Here is a 772-nt window from a genome sequence, read left to right as displayed (position 1 = left end):
TTTTGCCACAACTGTTTCATCAATTTTGTAAAAATGCAGCAGGTTTCCAGTAAGTCAATCAAATGATTAGGTCTGTAGTGCATAAACAAACCTGCTGCACTTTAGGGAAATGTAGACGTAACCACATAGAAAACATCTTAATTATTGCTAGTTGCAAAGGTATTTGTATAAATGTAGATAACAAGGTAACAGTTTATATAACAAAGAATTTACCACTCAGTAAAGGAGTTTAACTGGTGAAAGAAAAGTTTAAAATTCTAGTTCCAATTGTGCTACTTTTCAGCTGACTCTGTCAAAGAAAATAGCCAGTTATTTTATCTTCTCCCTAAAAAGTCCAACTAACACATTTACTCTATGATCAGAGACAAATATCACTGACCTGCAGGCAGAGTCCTTCCATCACTAAAGGTGACTGGTTTGGTGAGCTTCCGGGATATTCCAGGTACAGGAGGGTAAAGACGAAGGGCCTCTTTAATGCACATTGTAGTGTACGGGATTTTATTGAGAGCCTCCCTTAATGTAGCACAAAAACATGCTGTTAGTCTTCAAGAGACAAAAATGGGTATTAGCTAAACTAAAACAGTAGTTATTGCACACTAAGACTGCACAATGTATGGTTATCACAGTATCAGTTAGCCCAATATCAATAGGCTATGACCTAATGACCATATCTGTTTAGAGGATAAAGGAGTGGGAAAAATGTGAATTCATCACTACTGATCTCATCATGGTATTTTTAAACAACAGTATAGCAGATCACTAATGTCATGAG

At 36.3% G+C, this 772-nt stretch overlaps 1 protein-coding gene across 1 annotated transcript in view; it reads right to left on the bottom strand.

The window, feature by feature from the left end:
* Positions 1-513, bottom strand: part of cyp4t8 (cytochrome P450, family 4, subfamily T, polypeptide 8) — a gene marked incomplete at its 5' end in the record, with an annotated part of 3483 nt that extends 2970 nt beyond the window's left edge. Inside the window, 1 exon segment of the mRNA XM_014021239.1 lies at positions 380-513. Within this exon segment, the coding sequence (XP_013876693.1) occupies positions 380-513 (134 nt within the window).
* Between the last annotated feature and the right edge of the window lie 259 nt (positions 514-772).

The sequence above is a fragment of the Austrofundulus limnaeus genome, unplaced genomic scaffold, assembly GCF_001266775.1.
Source record: "Austrofundulus limnaeus strain Quisiro unplaced genomic scaffold, Austrofundulus_limnaeus-1.0 Scaffold284, whole genome shotgun sequence".
Taxonomy (NCBI): Eukaryota; Metazoa; Chordata; class Actinopteri; order Cyprinodontiformes; family Rivulidae; genus Austrofundulus; species Austrofundulus limnaeus.
The sequence above is the reverse complement of the archived record's forward strand: the minus strand, read 5'-3'. Positions and strand labels throughout refer to the sequence as shown.